At 39.6% G+C, this 14,041-nt stretch overlaps 2 protein-coding genes across 2 annotated transcripts; both read left to right on the plus strand.

Annotated features, from left to right (window-relative positions):
• The first annotated feature begins 1,761 nt into the window (after window positions 1–1,761).
• abhd10b (abhydrolase domain containing 10, depalmitoylase b) lies at window positions 1,762–5,615 on the plus strand. The gene is made up of 5 exons (XM_028005640.1): window positions 1,762–1,916; window positions 2,344–2,530; window positions 3,904–4,015; window positions 4,652–4,789; window positions 4,895–5,615. The coding sequence occupies exons 1-5, from the start codon at window positions 1,823–1,825 to the stop codon at window positions 5,234–5,236; spliced, it is 873 nt and encodes a 290-aa protein (XP_027861441.1). The 5' UTR covers window positions 1,762–1,822; the 3' UTR covers window positions 5,237–5,615.
• Window positions 5,616–8,387: 2,772 nt separating this feature from the next.
• On the plus strand, window positions 8,388–13,854 carry tagln3b (transgelin 3b). The gene is made up of 5 exons (XM_028005865.1): window positions 8,388–8,681; window positions 10,307–10,538; window positions 11,404–11,578; window positions 12,669–12,771; window positions 12,864–13,854. The coding sequence occupies exons 2-5, from the start codon at window positions 10,359–10,361 to the stop codon at window positions 13,003–13,005; spliced, it is 600 nt and encodes a 199-aa protein (XP_027861666.1). The 5' UTR covers window positions 8,388–8,681; window positions 10,307–10,358; the 3' UTR covers window positions 13,006–13,854.
• Window positions 13,855–14,041: the final 187 nt, after the last annotated feature.

The raw sequence follows: 14,041 nt of genomic DNA on the forward strand, positions 1-14,041 counted from the left end.
GCTCTCCAGCGGTAATTGGGCGACAAGCAATGCAACCTGGATATGTCGCCAGTCCTTGTCTGGGCAACACAGGGACACTCAGGATAGGCAACCATGCACATACTTATGCCCAAGGGCAATTTAAAGTAACCAATTAGCCTAGTATGTTTTTGAGCTGTGGGAGGAACCCAGAGTACCCAGAGGACTAATACACACACATGGACTAAATGGCATGCAAACTTCATTCAGAAACTCCATTCTTATGGAGAAGCATACATACATACACAGGTATACTCAGACACACACAGTGTTTAGAATCAGGTGTTTTCAGACATTCTTGATGTTGGGCTGCAGTTGCCACTTTTTATATGTACAAGAATAGTCTACTGTGGATGGCACAATGAAGATGGGAGAAAACCTCTTTCAATTTCACTTTAAATCAGCCTACTAATAACTCCTTGTTCCCCAAGTCAAAGGGAACAAGAGGTTAACCGTAAAATGTCACAAAACGTATGACATTTTGCTACTACAATAAAAAACAGATTAAGGTATCATAGGCATAATTATCAGGGTTATAGTTAGAGTGCTATATTTAGGACATTGAACTGAAACGTGATACACTTGACAGTTTCATTACCCTCTCTATTGGTTATTTATTGGTCATCACACTGGCACATGTTTACAGAAATAGATGGACAACTAACAAACTGTCTAACCACAAACTCTTGCCTTAAAGCATACTCGTGGTTAAAGCAGCAAAAAGCTAAGGGACAAGCTTCCCGCATGCGGCCTCAGAGCCATGGGGTTACAGACCCCCCAGTAGTGATGTTTCGGTCGCGAACGATCCGGCTCTAAGAGCCGGCTCTTTGAAGTGAACGATTGGAACCGGCTCCACAATGGGAGCCGTTTTAGGATCCTATTTGGGAGCCGGGTTTTTTTCTACAGTATATCTCTGTCTCTCCGCCTCCCTGTCGTTGTGCTTGTGCTCTGCAAGTGCCAGAGCCGATAGTTTTTCCCCACATCGTTTTTTTTTTTTTGTCCTGCGGTGCCTCGCTGTCTCTCCTCCCCCTTCTCCCTCTCCTTCGCGTTTTGCTCTTCTGTCAGTGCTAGAGCGGAGAGTTTTTTTTCCCTCGGTCGGTCCACTGCCCTCATGTCAAGCGTGTGCTCCACACATCTGACCAATCACACATAGTTTCAATTAATAATGTGGCGGGAAAACACTGAAAAAAAGTTTATCTCCACTTTTTTTGTGGAAACGGCAGGCAATTGGCCAAGCTGTATAGCGTTCGTCGGCAGGTGTTCATGTACAGACACTCACTCAGCGGTCAAGAAGCACAGAAAGAAGGGGAGTCAGTGTGAGAACTGAATAGGTGAAAATAAATGAGTGACAGAAAACGGAGCAAGATTTGGACTCATTTTAATGCTACATCAAGCTCCAGGGCAGAGTGCAGACTGTGCAAAGTCAGCATTTCCTATCGTGCAGGCTCGACAAACAACCTGCACAGGCACATGCGGACATCACACGCATCGGTATTGCTATAGCATTGTTATGCGTCATTTTTACTCATCATAAGTGCTTAACAATGTCAATAATGAAACAAAATATTATAAAATTAGGTTTAAGCTATTAATTAATTAATAATGTCAAAAATATATATGGGGAGCCGTTTGGGAGCCGAAAGAGCCGGCTCTCCACAGTAAGAAGAGCCATTAGAGCCGCATCTCAAAAAGGAGCCGAAAATCCCATCACTACCCCCCATTACTGTTAAGTTAACCACTCTCTTAGCAAACGAGAGTTGCTGCAGCTTTTCTCGCGATACTTCGTTAGTGTTCGTGGAACAGTATGGCAGCCGTGTCGCTGAGGTCTTGTAGCAGAGGACTTTCACTAATGTTAAGAAATGCAAGAGTCGCAGCTCTGCCTTCTCAACACCTGCAAGGTTTGTGCAATTCCTTTCTACTTGTAGTATTAAATTTACATCGCTCAAGCGTCCGTCAAATTGAATAAATAAACAAGAGGGGGTGTGGCGACTGTGACGTCCTTAAAAATGTAGGGAATCTGAACTAAAGGCGTGTAATATACCGTACCTTCCAACCATAATCACTGCTATTCTTCATTCTGATAACAGCTTTTAACGTCATCTGAAATTATTGTAGTGTTTTTGAACACGTTGTGCATTAATTAACTTCGACTGGGCGTGATAACGTGTTGAAATGCTGCCATGCTTTAACTAATTTTCATAAAATGTCTGCCAGCTTACGCTTTATCCAACACAGTTTCGTCTTTATGCCTTCTTTGTTGCCTTTTGTGTTGACATTTGATTATAAAACGCATTCTTAGGTAACTAATAACATTGTGTTGTACAGCGGACAGAAGACACAAATCAACAGTTCAGTATGCATCCAGACCAGACCTTCCAAAGCTAGCTTACACAAGGGTGAAGGGGAAGAGCCCAGGAGTGGTGTTTCTGCCAGGCTATGGCTCCAACATGAATGGCAAGAAAGCTGAGGCTCTGGGAGAGTTTTGCAAGTCGTTAGGGCACTCGTTCCTCAGGTAAGTCACCCAAACCCATCACAGAAGACGACACTTCGACTACTGAACAGATCTGAACAAAATACATCTGGAACACTCTCGGATTTAGCACAGCATAATTGGTTTTACAGCATTTACTTTTGAACACTTTTGTGCAAAGGTTTCCTGGGCACATTTCACAAGGAGGAGGCCCCTTAGAAGAGCCAGAACTTGCTGGAGGGACTATACACCCCTTTTGACTTGGGGATGTCTAATACATTAAATTAGAAGTTTGTTATTGAGGAAAAGTGTGTTTCGTCTCCGGTGGTCATTGGACAAGACACGGGGTACACACTGGGCAGGCTGCCGGTCCATCGCAGGGAAATGTAGAGACAACCATAAACTAAGGACAATTAAGAGAGGTCAATTAACCTAACAGTCATTATGTTATGGACTTTGGGAGGATTCAGAGTACCCAGGGAGAACCCATGCATGCACAGGGAGAACATGCACAAAGACATCAGGCCTGAAGTATCTTCTTGCTGCAAGGCAACAGTGCTACCAAGTGCACTATAGTATGAGTTCTTTTGTGATGAACTACATATATTTTTCAAAGATAAACATGCTGATTCATTCTTTTTTCCATTACCTTGCTTAACACTCACACCAGTTTGTCTGACTTACCTTGTGTGCTTTCTACATGTCCAATCATGGCCAAAAGCTTTGGAAGTGACACACAATTTGTGTTGTTTTAACAGCTTTACAGTTAATTGTCTCTGTAGACACTGAGGAAAAAATACTATTTATGTAAATATGAAACATTTATTTGAAGAATTAATATTTAGCATCGAGCCTTCTTCTGAAATTCACTTTTACATGCTGAAATTCTAATGAGTTCAGTTCTTGGGCTTGATCACAATTTTGTTAGTGTCTGTAATACACATGGCTTCTCACAGATACATCTGGGAATTTTCTTCTTCTAGTTGTTCTCAGATGATCTTCCCATTCGTTTTTCTTCCCAAAGATGTTGTAGGCTATAAAATAACATTTCTGTTTTGAAAATCTTCATTTTGTCTTTTTTATTGTCTTAATTTTATGGGAAACTAAATTTTAATTGACTAGCTGTAAGCCATCATCATAAAAAATAACAGAAATAAAATATGCAAGATGAAATAAATGTGTTTCACTTTTTAAATAGATTTACTGATATTAAGTTTTTTAGATACATTTGTAAGGCCTGTGACTAGAACTATCCTAGCTGATAGTTATTTTCAACTGATGTTCAAGCATCTGATCACTAATTATTTAAAATAAATATGAGGCATGAGGAAAAAAATGTCCATCTACAAATGGTTTGCCATGTGCTTACAGTCTACTTCTCACAGGCATCTCTTGTTCTGCTTCTGTTCTTTCAGGTTTGACTACACAGGACATGGTGCTTCAGAGGGGACGCTAGCTGACGGAACAGTTGGTATCTGGAAAAAAGATGTTCTTTATGTGTTAGATGAGTTAACAGAAGGACCACAGGTACATATTTTTCATCCTTTGATTTTTTTATTTTATTTTTCCTTTCGAACAATTTAAGCAACATCTAGCGTCATATGTTTTATTTGACACTTGACAAAACAATATGGTAAGGATCTCAAACAGCTGTAGACTCATAAAGGAAAACTCTGCTGTCTTCTAACTGTAGGTTACATCTCAACACAAATACCTTTCAAATTGTAAACTTTTCAGCTTACCCTTTAAATGGAAACTGTATTTTTAAGTTGGGTAATGGGGATTATTGGTCTGAAAGACCGTCTGAAAGCAAGGAAAAGCATAAAAAACACACATAAAACAAAGTGAAATCTAATACAAAATCCTCACACATCTTGAACTTTTCCTAATTTTGCCATTTTACAACCACAAATAATGTTTTTTTGTGGGAGATTTTATGTCATAGTCTAAAAAAGCTAGTGAGATCTTTTTATAAAAATCTTTTGTTGTTTTTGCCATTTCTCCAGAAGATGGCGCTGTGTGGTCACATATTGTATTAGGATTCTGTCACCATTGGCTTCTGTTTGTCTTCTTTGCCTAATTTATTTAATTTTACTTTGTGTTTTCAGATGGGTTTTTTTCTCATATAACTCATTTTGTGGTGTTTTTGCTTCTTCTTTGCAGATCCTGGTGGGATCCAGTTTGGGCGGTTGGCTCATGCTGCTGGCAGCCATCGCAAGACCAGAGAAAATCGCTGCACTGGTCGGCATCGCTTCTGCTGCTGATCACTTTGTCACGGCGTTTAACTCTCTTCCATTAGAGGTGAGACCATGTTGGATCACGCTGTATGTCAGATGTGTTTCACAATCAGTTTTTTTTTTTTTTTTCTTTTAATGTTTTGTGTGATCTCCATATTTAAACCCACAGACTCGCAAGGAGCTAGAGGCAAAAGGGGAGTGGTCACTGCCCAGCAAATACACAGAGGAAGGTTCGTACAAGTTCAGCATGGACTTCTTGCGTGAGGCGGAAAACCACTGTGTCCTTCATAGCCCCATTCCCATCACCTGCCCTGTACGGCTCATTCACGGCCTCAAAGACGAGGACGTCCCCTGGCACATCTCCATGCAGGTCGCAGAGCGCGTCCTCAGCCCCGACGTGGACATCATTCTGAGGCGGAACGGCCAGCACCGCATGTCCGAGAAGGACGACATCAAGCTCATGGTCTACACTATTGACGATCTGATAGACAAGCTGACCACCATGGTCTGAAGAACGGATAGAAGAGATGTTCAGAATATGACTGCAAACTGGGAAGTCTGCCCTCCAGGAAAAATAACCAAACAACGGCATGTTGCTCTGCCAAACGTCACCTATGATGCATCAGTTTTTTTTGTCCTATATTTTGTCTGTCATCACTAGCATCTCGTTATGTTGCAAGCGATAATGAACCCTAAAATTTTCAGGTTGCATTTGTATGTTTCTGGTTGTTGTATTGAGAATTATGATTAGCCATCTTTATTGTCATTCTTACTGTTACACTGTCTTCCCTCTGTCCTAGCATACACAGTTTCCCTGTGCCTTTTTATCCAGTTTTCACCTATTTTTGGCCAATAAAACCTCTGCACACCAGAGTACAGGTCTTAAGCTTCTGAAAGTCGACACACTCTTCATGTAGCTGAGTTAAAGCAGGGTAAACATCATTTACAGAAGGAGCATTTTACAAACTTTGACCTCTATTGTAGAAAGAATAATGGGAATATTCATTTGATTCTATATTTTGGATACTACGCCAAGAGCATGTTTCCATTAGGTCTAAAATTTTAAACGAAGTAGATGAACAATAATTTCTGACCAATTACAGTTTGATACCGTTAAACAGAATAAATGCAGGTTGAAAGAGGGCAAGGACCCAAACTTGTTAAACTATGGTTTATTTTTCTTATGAAATGATAAATAACTTTTGTTTTTTTTTACATGCAAACTGAGCCTTATAGAGTCTGACATTAATAATGCAGGTTGGAAGTTTACATACATTCATCAGTGGTATGAATATCATTAATCTGGAGATTTTGTAGATGCATATTGTTGCATATGATACACCTTAAATGTATGCTAATAACTAATATCAGCTGAATATAAACATTTATTTGCAGAAATAATAGAACTCTTAAATTATTGGGATATCAACGTGAACCTGGCTTTTAGCTGTAATTATAACTTTCTTCGGAAGGTCTTGGTAGGGCATACTCCAAAGGTTCGATCTCACTCTGCTACATCCATTCCCATACTAGTTCTGTTTCGGGTTTTGAATCATTGTCCAATTGGAAAACTTGTGTTCAAATAGCTATATTTAATGTTCATTTCTGAGAACATCAGCTCCTAAGACGGTTATCAGATGTTAACAATGTTTCCTGCACATGCTGTCGCTTACAGATGATCAGTTTATCGTGCGATACACAACTATTGCCTCTTCACTCTCATTTTAAAACTTGTAGAAGCAGCACAAATGAAGTTGCAGTAATCATTTTGGATTAGTTATGTTTCAGATTTCCCATGAACCTTTTAATCTCAGTTGTATTTCGGATCATATGACCAGTGCTTTTGTTGTTTTTTACTTCATCCTTATGAGAAATGAAACAGAATTTAGAAATCTCATACTGTTACTGGAGAAACACAACAAAACCTGATGGGATCTCACCCCAAAACACTGTTTCTGCAAAAACAACTAAATCAGGACATTTTTGTGTCATTTACATCATCACTGAACAATAACATAAAGTGCAAAGTATTTATCCTGACAGCCCTGTGAATCTTGGCTCTGAGATTTTACTATTTGTGGTTTTTTTGTTGTGGCCATCACAGGTTTATTTCTTTTTCTCCACATCCTTCTGAATCCTGCTGTCCTTTAGTCACTGAACGGAGCAGCTGAACAGTTGATTATTAACATGTAATTGTCCACTAGCTGCTCTGTGTTTAATGGAGCAAATCAACCACTTTCTCTCAGCTCCTCTAAACTGCACCGCTGACCTTTAAGTTATGACTGAACTCTGTAGTCGGTCATTTTTTATGCTTATGTCTAACTGTCATTTTACAGAAGGAAGCTAAGGGAAAGGATGAGAGTGTTTTTGGGAAGAAGCTACTGTGCCATCCTCATGGACTGGAACTCCTGGTAAAGATGTGTAAATTCTTTAAAATAAAAAATATATATTTTACTTAAACAGCATATTAAACAGACATCCCATGATGAGAAATAACTTTTACAAAAACAGTTATTGGAAACTCAAACCATTCCTCTAAATTGAAAACAATACAAGCATTTGTAGTCAAACTTTTTTACATTGCTCCTAATTTATTTTGGGGAACTTCTAATTATTAATCTTTAAGGATCAAGGTTTGTCTTGCCTCGGTGACAAAGATGCCAAGGGGAGTAAAAACACTCACAAAGCTCAGAATTAAAGAACTCAGCAAAGAAGGGCATCCTGGAGTCAAATTTCCTTAACAACCATAAGGAGTTGTCTACATGACAACCAGTTGTTTGTGGTTGGAAGAAAATGCCTTCACAAGGAGTTTGCTAAACTCTGCTGGTACTGTGGTTTGAACCGTGTGCTTTGGTCATTTAAGACAAACACTCCATTTTGGCTCAGAGTCAAACAAAAAATGAATATTTAGAAAAAGATGTTACCGCTTCTTTTGAGTATGGTGGCGGATGCTGTGATGCAGTGGGCCTGTTGAGTGCATTCATCATGACGTCTTTTCAAGTATCAAGACGTTCAAAGAAAAAGGTCTGGTGGGTTCTACTAAAGAACTACAACAGAATCTTTCAGTGAGATATCCAAAACTACATGATAAAACTGGCACAAGATTGTGGGGTTGGCGAAAGAGAAGACTGTGGAAAAGACAACCCAGAACTCTTAACAATGTAGAGATTGTCAACAGGAGAAGTGATCAAAATCTTTCTCTCTGCTTTGACTAAGTGAAATGTTATAAGGCGTGGTGTGGGTGTGCCATCTGTGACTCTGTTCTTACGAACAACTTTTTTCACATAATACTTCTTTGTATCATTCCTTCCTTCCTTCCGACTCTGAAAGGCTTGGACTGGAAAAGTTTAGATATTTTTACATTAAAAAATGTGTTCCGAGTTTTTCAGTTTACTGCAATAAAAGAAACATTTCTTACAATCATTTTTTTTACACGTTTTTTTTTGTTTGTTTTTATTTTACCAGTTGTGCAAATAAATGGGAGTGAGGAGCCAGTGATCAAATCACTGAACTGAATTTAGCTGACTCTGAGGATAAGATAATATTGTGGGGGTTGTTTTGGACACAGAGCTGATCAGTATTGGCTTGCAGACAATTGATTTGACGCATTCATGTGGCCTCTGCTTGCTGAGGGCTGAGGGTTGGAGGGGGTCACTTTGCACACAGCTGAGCAGGCACTAACACACTGACCGCCATCCGGGACAGAGGAGTCACGTCGCATTCCGCTGCTGAGCGTCCGCAGGGAGCCCCCCACCTCTCAGCCCCATCTTGGTGGAACTGGTGCATATAAAAACCCAGAGAGTCGCCCCTCCCGGACTGAGTGAGGTCCAGCCTGGCCCGGAGGCGCGCTCGTCCTGCGCTTTATGGATGCTTCAGCACCTCAGCATCATCGCCCTCTGCTCTGAATAAGCTCAGTGTTGGGATACGGGACATCAGTGATCGCTCTTTCCTTTCCAGTAAGTGACACATTTCATTCTTGAAAACTACTGACAGCGTGCTTACCATATGTGAGGCGTCATGTTTACGCAATCGATGCAATATGCCTCAGCTTTGTGTGCGCAGCAGTTTTATATATATATATATTTTCAAACAGTTCGAAGAAACAGCAAAATGCGTTGCAAAGGCTAAAACCGGAAGGTGAAACATTTTAGAAGAAAATCTTTTTTAACTTGGAAAAGCTGCTCATTTCGAAAGATGCAGAAAAGATAACATTTACGTCACAGCGGATCTGACATGATTTTGCACAACACAGTTGCACGTTGTGATGCATATGATCAGCTGTGAACATGGCTGTTCTGTGCGATTGTGAAGTTTCTGCATACATTCAGTGATTTAATTTGCGTCACTGTAGGTCATCTGAAGCAGCATCACTGCGCCCAGCCAGCCGGAAGCAGGTTAGATTGTTGTCATGGCGATAAGAGGGCTTGTCCTCGCTCGGGACGGCAGCCAAGAGACCACACCCTTCTTTTTTCACTGCCTCCACAGATTTGATGGTTTGTGCAGCAGATTTCGTGAAAGTCATAGACATAAAATATTCAATTCAAAGAATTACACGTGTGATAATTAATCACTGCAGTGATTGCTAAATTATTCACTACTTTCATTTAGTTTTATTACAGTCATAAATTCGAGGTTTTCTAGTGGGATTTTAAGTGATAGAACAACATAAAATAGAGAAATGAATATGAATTCAAAGGAAAATTATACGTGGTTTTCAGTTTAACAAAATAAATAAATCCAGTGCAACCAGTAGCATTTAGAATTAGAAATACATTCTCCTGTGAAATCTTATTTCAGTATGAATATAGCTGTTCTGTTCTGTGGCGGGCTCAGAGATTTCTGCACACCATCCCCATGATGAAGCATGGTGGGGGCATCATCATGCTCTGGGTAAGCTTTTCTTCTTCAGTATGGAAAGGGAGGCTGGAAGATCAGGAAGATAAGAAAACCTGTTGGATGATGCAAAAAAGTGAGACTTGGTTCAGAGGTCCACCTTCTAGCAGGACAACCTGAAACATGCAGCCACAGCTCCAATATAATTGTAATGGTCCAGTCAAAGTCCAGACATTCTAGAAATTCTCAAACAGCACTATGTAAAAACTTTTGTCCACAATCTTTATGCAATCTGATGGACTTTGAGCTATTTTTTTCAATTTTTTTCTTAATTTTAGTCTCTTGATTTGTAAAGCTAGTACAGACAAACCCACACAACAAAAGATAAGCAAAGTGGCAGCCAGATTAAAAACACAAGGATACGCATAAAAACAAGTGATGATGCTAAAGACAAACTAGGAAGTGCAGGTCATACAAAATGTACATTTACTGCTGAATAAATGTACCGCATATTTCTAGATTTTTATTTGTAAGAAATATTAAATATTACTCATCACTTTCCTCCACTTCCTATGCACTGCTTTCTGTTGGTTTTGTTCATAATATCTCAGTAAAGTTTCTGTAACAAGACAAAATGGGAAATTTTTTACAACGCATTGTGTGTGAGAAATAACACACAATGCCTTGCATAAGTTTGTTTTTGTTTTTATTCTCACTTAACTCAGTCTGTCACATCTACTTCCTTCAGGACAGCTGGACGTCCACACATTGTTCACTATAGATTCTAAGGAAGGCCTGCCATGGCGAACCGAGGGCCCAGTTACGGACTGAGCCGGGAGGTGCAGGAGAAGATCGAACAGAAGTACGATCCTGACCTGGAGCAGCGCCTGGTGGACTGGATAGTCGCACAGTGTGGAGGAAACCTGGAGAAACCGCAGCCGGGCAAGCAGAACTTCCAGACGTGGCTGATGGACGGAACGGTGAGCGGCTGCAGTCCCTAAAATAGATATACTTTGAATTATTTAAGATACAACATAATAGCGCTGCCACATGATGGCCAATTTATGTGCCCTCTTACTTATTACGCTTAATAAAAATTGTTCTCAAGGTAGAGATTTAGAAAAACTGTTTTACTCACTAAAGGTTTATTCAAAAAATAGAAAACCAAACATATAAAATTTTAACCTGCAATCTGCTAAGTCTTTCTGAGCACATATTTAGGGATTTTCAGAAGTGAAAAACATTATTGTTGTTAAGACTTAATTTTTCTGAACTTCACAACAGGCTGTGTGCTGCTGTGTCTTTTAGATAAATACTGCAGATTGACCTGTTAAAACAAATTTTTCAGAAAAATTAATGAAAGCAAAAAACAGGGGGAAATTGGTTGATTTCTTCACAAAAAAGCAGTCGCTTAAAAAAGCATCCTTCTTGCAAGTTAATTTAAGGTAGCATTATTATTTCTTTTAATTATTGGAGAATTTTAAATAAATTTCTGTTTTAAAAGCCAAATTCAATTTCCTTTTGTGCTCCTCCCTGAGGAGCAGTAAGTAAGTAAGTAAAACTTTATTTATATAGCACCTTTCAGGATAAGATTCACAAAATAACAAATCCAAATTTATGCAAAAGTAGATTTAAAAATATAGGTTTTTAGCTGGCCTTTATATGTGTGTTGTTCTGGCAGAGATTTTAAATTTTAAGTAGCAAAAGTAGAAACTCTGTAGAACAACTGAAACCCTGTGAATTACATTAGATACCAGCAAATACTAAGAGTCTCATCGTGCCTTGGCGCCGAAGGTTCTGTTCGCAGGATGACTAAGGCAGACTTCTGTCCTTCCTCCGTAACAGATTCTCTGTCGACTCATAAACAGTCTTTATCCGCGGGGCAAAGAACCCATCAAAAAGATTGCTGAGACTCAAATGGCCTTCAAACAGATGGAGAAGATCTCCCAGTTTCTGCAAGCAGCAGAAGCTTATGGAGTCACAACCACAGATATTTTTCAAACCGTGGACCTCTGGGAAGGTGAGGAGATGGATGAATGGATGGATGGATGGATGAATGGATGGATGGATGGATGGATGGATGGATGGATGGATCTGTAAACTGCAATTTTCAAGATTTTCCACCGATCTAAATTTGGATTTTATTGGAACTTTATGTAACAGATCAGCACAAAGTTATGTGTAAGTTTGAAGTTGAAGAAAAAGTAGCATATCATCTTTTACAAATGAAATCTGAAAAGTTTTCTGTGCATTTGTATTCAGTCTCTAGTAGAGGGACCCTTTATTGCAGTAACAAATGCAGTCACAAACGCAGCCCTTTAGATGCATGTTTCACATATGTAGCTTGATATTTTTCCATTAATCTTTACAAAATAGCCCAATTTCACTCAGATTGGATGGAGAGGTTCAAACTTTAACTGGGCCACTTTAATACAGTGAGCTGTCCTGCTGGAAGGCGGATCTCTATTCCTATCAGTTGCCTGGTTTTCCTACCAGGACTGTCCTGCATTTAGCTTCATCCAACCTTCTAACAGGTTGGGTCAGCTTTCCTGACCCTGCAGAAAAGAAACATCCCCAAATCATGATGCTGCCACCACCATATTCCACAGTGGAGATGGAATTTTCAAATATCTAAGGCCTTCACAGAACAGGTGTATTTATGATAATATTACATTACACAGACTAAGAGACTTATGGTCTCTTATAATATACTAATTGGGTGACTTCTGAAGGAAGCTGTTTGGAAAGAATCCAAATGCATGCAACATTTTTCATTACTGAAAATCTGAAAACTCTTCCTCCATTTCCTTCATTCAGCTTGGCTCATCTTTGTGTTGGTCTGTCATGTAAAGACTCAACAAAATACACTGAACATGTTTAAAAAATATCAGTACCTATGGATCCAATTTCCCCCAAAACTCTGATCATCTTCTCTATTTCTACTAAAGAAAATCATTCCCACATGATGTCGCTGCAACCATATTTTATTATGTACATTTTCTGTTAATTTATCTTCACATTTGGTGTTTTGAATGTTGGGTAATTTCTTCTTATTTAGCTTTTCTATTATCTGACCCGAACATTTTCTTCCGCATATTTGCTGGTTATAGGAAAAGACCTGGCAGCAGTGCAAAGAACCCTGATGGCTCTGGGGAGTTTGGCTGTCACAAAGGATGACGGCCAATACAAAGGTGACCGTGACTGGTTCCACAGGTACAAAAAAAAAAAAAAACTCTGAAAACATCAAAAACCCACATTCAGAGTCCTCACACACACCCACTAACCCTCTTGATGTACATACGCAGGAAAGCCCAGGGGTACAGACGAGAGTTTACTGAAGAGCAGCTGCGCCAAGGGCAGAGTTTGATCAGCCTGCAGATGGGCAGCAACCGCGGCGCTTCCCAGGCTGGCATGACGGGCTATGGTATGCATCGTCAGATCATGTAGACCCCCTCTCTAATCCTTGATCTCAGACTTTGTTTTTCTACTAATCCCACAAATGCTGTAGCCCTAAAATAAAACTCTCCTAAGCTTTGCCACGCCTGCCATCTTAACCTCAACTTCCCTGTAATTGCTGCTTTTGCCCAACACGGTTTTTCTTCACTTCTTAATAAAATGATGTCAGTTACACTGCAGATTTATGTCTTCATGCTTCTTCTCCTTTTTTGCCTTCTTACCTCTGTATTATACTATTTGGTTACACAATGTGTATTTTGGTTTTATTTAACTAAATACAATAAGAGCCATCTGTACTGTACACTTGTTTACAGAGATACTCAAAGTGACTGTTAAGGCATGGCGTATTGTTATTTATATATTTCCTATATTTTAGTGATCATAGATTATTTTGTTCCTGTGTGATTCTTTAGCCTTAATCCTAGCAAGGCTCAATCAGTGACAAAGTCTCTGCAGTTTTGCCTGAAGACTTGTTGCTGTTTCTTCTGTAACCAAATCAACCTCACGTTGTGCCTGGTTATAGGACTTCAAAGGCTGGGTCCTTGATCTGCTGGTATTAAATTATAGATGAGCGTCATTTGTTCTGAGCCATGCCCTCGTTTGTTATCTGTTACATATTTGTTCATGCTGGGTCTAATATGTGCACGGTGTAACATGTGAATGTGCAGTAGCCAACAGGTTTGACAATAAAAGGTTCATGGTGCCAGGTAAACATGTTGCTTGATTGTGCACTCTTTATGTGTGTTCTGTTTGTATTTTGGAAATCTATTTATATGTGGATGTGTGTAAGAAGGATTACTGGAAAAATAAAGTATGAATACGCATTTTTGTCTTCCCTGAGGTGAGGTGAATGCTGTGTGCTCACTGCAAGCACTGGGTGCTTTTTTTCATATCTTGGCTTTATGTTCCCACTCCTCCTTTGCTGCCATCCTTTTTGTCTCTGCTCACCATGCACAATCTAATAAAGTGTCTGCAGTACAGCACAATTATTTGGATGCTGGTTTCTGATTCGAGCCAGAGTAACAGT

This window comes from Xiphophorus couchianus, chromosome 21 (genome assembly GCF_001444195.1).
Source record: "Xiphophorus couchianus chromosome 21, X_couchianus-1.0, whole genome shotgun sequence".
Lineage (NCBI taxonomy): Eukaryota > Metazoa > Chordata > Actinopteri > Cyprinodontiformes > Poeciliidae > Xiphophorus > Xiphophorus couchianus.

What these genes read in the sequence shown, in the direction of transcription:
- abhd10b (XM_028005640.1), top strand. Translation starts at nt 1,823, where the DNA reads ATGGCAGCCGTGTCGCTGAGGTCTTGTAGCAGAGGACTTTCACTAATG. An exon ending in AGTTAACAGAAGGACCACAG is followed by an intron (nt 4,016 to 4,651) that starts GTACATATTTTT and finishes TCTTCTTTGCAG; the next exon opens with ATCCTGGTGGGATCCAGTTT. An exon ending in TTAACTCTCTTCCATTAGAG is followed by an intron (nt 4,790 to 4,894) that starts GTGAGACCATGT and finishes TTAAACCCACAG; the next exon opens with ACTCGCAAGGAGCTAGAGGC.
- tagln3b (XM_028005865.1), top strand. Translation starts at nt 10,359, where the DNA reads ATGGCGAACCGAGGGCCCAGTTACGGACTGAGCCGGGAGGTGCAGGAG. An exon ending in CGTGGCTGATGGACGGAACG is followed by an intron (nt 10,539 to 11,403) that starts GTGAGCGGCTGC and finishes CCTCCGTAACAG; the next exon opens with ATTCTCTGTCGACTCATAAA. An exon ending in GACCGTGACTGGTTCCACAG is followed by an intron (nt 12,772 to 12,863) that starts GTACAAAAAAAA and finishes GTACATACGCAG; the next exon opens with GAAAGCCCAGGGGTACAGAC.